Source organism: Austrofundulus limnaeus, unplaced genomic scaffold, assembly GCF_001266775.1.
Source record: "Austrofundulus limnaeus strain Quisiro unplaced genomic scaffold, Austrofundulus_limnaeus-1.0 Scaffold86, whole genome shotgun sequence".
NCBI lineage: Eukaryota > Metazoa > Chordata > Actinopteri > Cyprinodontiformes > Rivulidae > Austrofundulus > Austrofundulus limnaeus.
Genome location: NW_013952488.1, coordinates 1441928 through 1444385, shown reverse-complemented (window position 1 = coordinate 1444385; position 2458 = coordinate 1441928). Strand labels below are relative to the sequence as shown.

The 2458-nt window shown below is 38.1% G+C and overlaps 1 protein-coding gene across 4 annotated transcripts in view; it reads left to right on the top strand.

Moving 5' to 3' along the window:
• The window catches only part of itsn2a (intersectin 2a), a gene marked incomplete in the record, with an annotated part of 55536 nt that overhangs the window by 13037 nt on the left and 40041 nt on the right, over nucleotides 1-2458 (top strand). For all 4 annotated transcript variants that reach the window (XM_014011978.1, XM_014011981.1, XM_014011980.1 and 1 more), the window contains 3 exon segments: nucleotides 449-541; nucleotides 1019-1082; nucleotides 1477-1652. In XM_014011978.1, the coding sequence (XP_013867432.1) occupies nucleotides 449-541; nucleotides 1019-1082; nucleotides 1477-1652 (333 nt within the window).

Sequence of the window (2458 nt, the reverse complement as noted above, 5' to 3'; positions counted from 1 at the left end):
CGCATCGGAGGAGTCTTCGGTTTGGGACGTCCTTCGTCGCGGCGCTATAACATATGCGGCCGACGAATTCGGCCTTAGGAGGACCCAGCCTGCCGATTTGGACACAGCCTAAAAAAAACCATCAATCTTAACATGACGACTGCTGAAGTCAGTAAGACGTTGGTTTTGAACAGTGTTTAACAGTATTAAATAAACATTTACTTCACATTTTTCAGCAGCCATAAAACTGTTTCATGCATCTTCAGCTTTAATCCTATTACCTCCAGTTATTAAGACATAAGCTTGTTTTTCTTTATAACTTAAAAATGAAATATAAGTAGACTGCCACATTCAATACTGGAGGTGGCACTGACTGTTACATTTCTTTCACACTCRTATTGCATTGTATTACCTTGACAGGTACTAATTCTGGATTTCAGTTCCTATTATTTATTGGTTTGTTATTTAGGTGGTGCCAGTGTTTGGGCCATTACGCCAGAGGAAAGAGGGAAACATGACAAACAGTTTGACAACCTCGCCCCGGTCCTTGGCTACGTCTCAGGTAGACTGCCGTCACAACAAATAAACAAAAACAATAAAAACACTAATAAGCCTTTGACTTACGGCAGGCGAAGTCTGTAACACAATACATTTGGTTACATTGTACTGAGAAAACTCAAATTATTGGTATTTATAAGTTAGTTTGACACTTGCTAACCACCTAAACACCTTTTTTAAAGGGTTAGTCTCACCTACATGGCATCACTGGTTAAACTGCTTTGATCGTGCCTAAAGAGAATAAAGAGTCTGGTAGAGTTATCTTATGGGATTGGTGGGAAACAAGATTAGGCCTGTCACGATAAACAATAAACAATTTGTAGAGTCTAAGGAATTTATTTAAAATGTACCAGTAACAGACACCACAGTATACCCCCAGATGTTCTTTGATTTTCATCAGTTAGCTCATAATGTAATGGCTAATTGGCATAATATCAAATTCCCATCTCTCTGAATCTTTCTGATGGTTGTTTATCCACAGGAGAACAAGCAAGGAAATTCTTCCTCCAGTCTGGCTTGCCGCCTTCGATCTTGGCTGAGATTTGGTAACTAATAAAAAAAAAGATCTCTTCATCTTCAAAATGTATTGTGAAGTAACAAATGGGTCAGTAGGTCCAAAGCTTTGTGTTTGGTCAATCAGTTTTGTACATCAGCCTGTTTTCAGTTTCCTGTGGAACGCTCATTTCCTTCACAGCCTGCCACACCTAATAAACTGTGTGTAAGAAGGGGCAGAAAGTGTGTGTGTGTATACTGTAATTGGAACAGTGTGTGTGTGTGTTGTTTTGTGTGAAAAAATGTCGCTGGAATTCAATCCCACCAGAGCCTTGTCCCTTGTGTGTTTTGCCCTTTCTATTGTCTTGATAATGAGGGAAAAAAAGAAGTAGGAATGCTGCCTATACAGCAGTGTATGAACCAGTTTTCTTCTTTTCTCTCCTGTAGGAACTTAGCAGATATGGACTATGACGGCAAGATGGACCGACTGGAGTTTTCAATCGCCATGAAGCTGATTAAACTTAAGCTTCAGGGGCTAAATCTGCCCTCTGCCTTGCCAGTCATCATGAAGCAAACTCCTGCTTCCAATAATAACAATATAAACATCGCTTCAGCACGATTTGGTAAAAATAATAATTACACTTGATTGTCGATTTATCAATTCGTCAATAAATATTTACTTTAAAAACATTTTCTTTAAAATCGAATATACATGGAAAACTCTTTTAGGAATATAGTTTTATTTTTATTGGTAGACCAGCCATGTAAATCTAGATATGCAGCTATCATGCATGTTTATCATATTGGCCACACTCAGGAGTAGCACTATATCAGAGATTCTTAACCCATGGGSCACGAGCGCCACCTTGAGCGCCTCAAAAGAATAACAGTTTTTAACTTTGGGCCGCAGAGGGCCGCAGAGGGCCTCAGAGGGCCTCAGAGGGCCGCGGGACCGCATTGATTTTGAATAAGGTGCAATACACTTTCTTACCGCTAGTAGCAGTAGTGCGCCACTCAGATGTTTAACAACTTTTTTTAATATGTAGAAGAAGAAGCTTAGAAACCTTCTGAGAATGGAAACGTATTTTAAATGAAAAGTAGAAGGCAAAAATGAAAGTAACTCGTCAAAAAACAACAAAGTTTGTCACTAATACAAAGTGCAGCTTCTGTTTTTACCATGCAATATTTTAAAAGTTCAAAACAAAGTTTGTCACTAATATGAAGTGCAGCTTCTGTTTTTACCATGCAATATTTTAAAAGTTCAAAACAAAGTTTGTCACTAATATGAAGTGCAGCTTCTGTTTTTACCATGCAATATTTTAAAAGTTCAAAACAAAGTTTGTCACTAATATGAAGTGCAGCTTCTGTTTTTACCATGCAATATTTTAAAAGTTCAAAACAAAGTTTGTCACTAATATGAAGTGCAGCT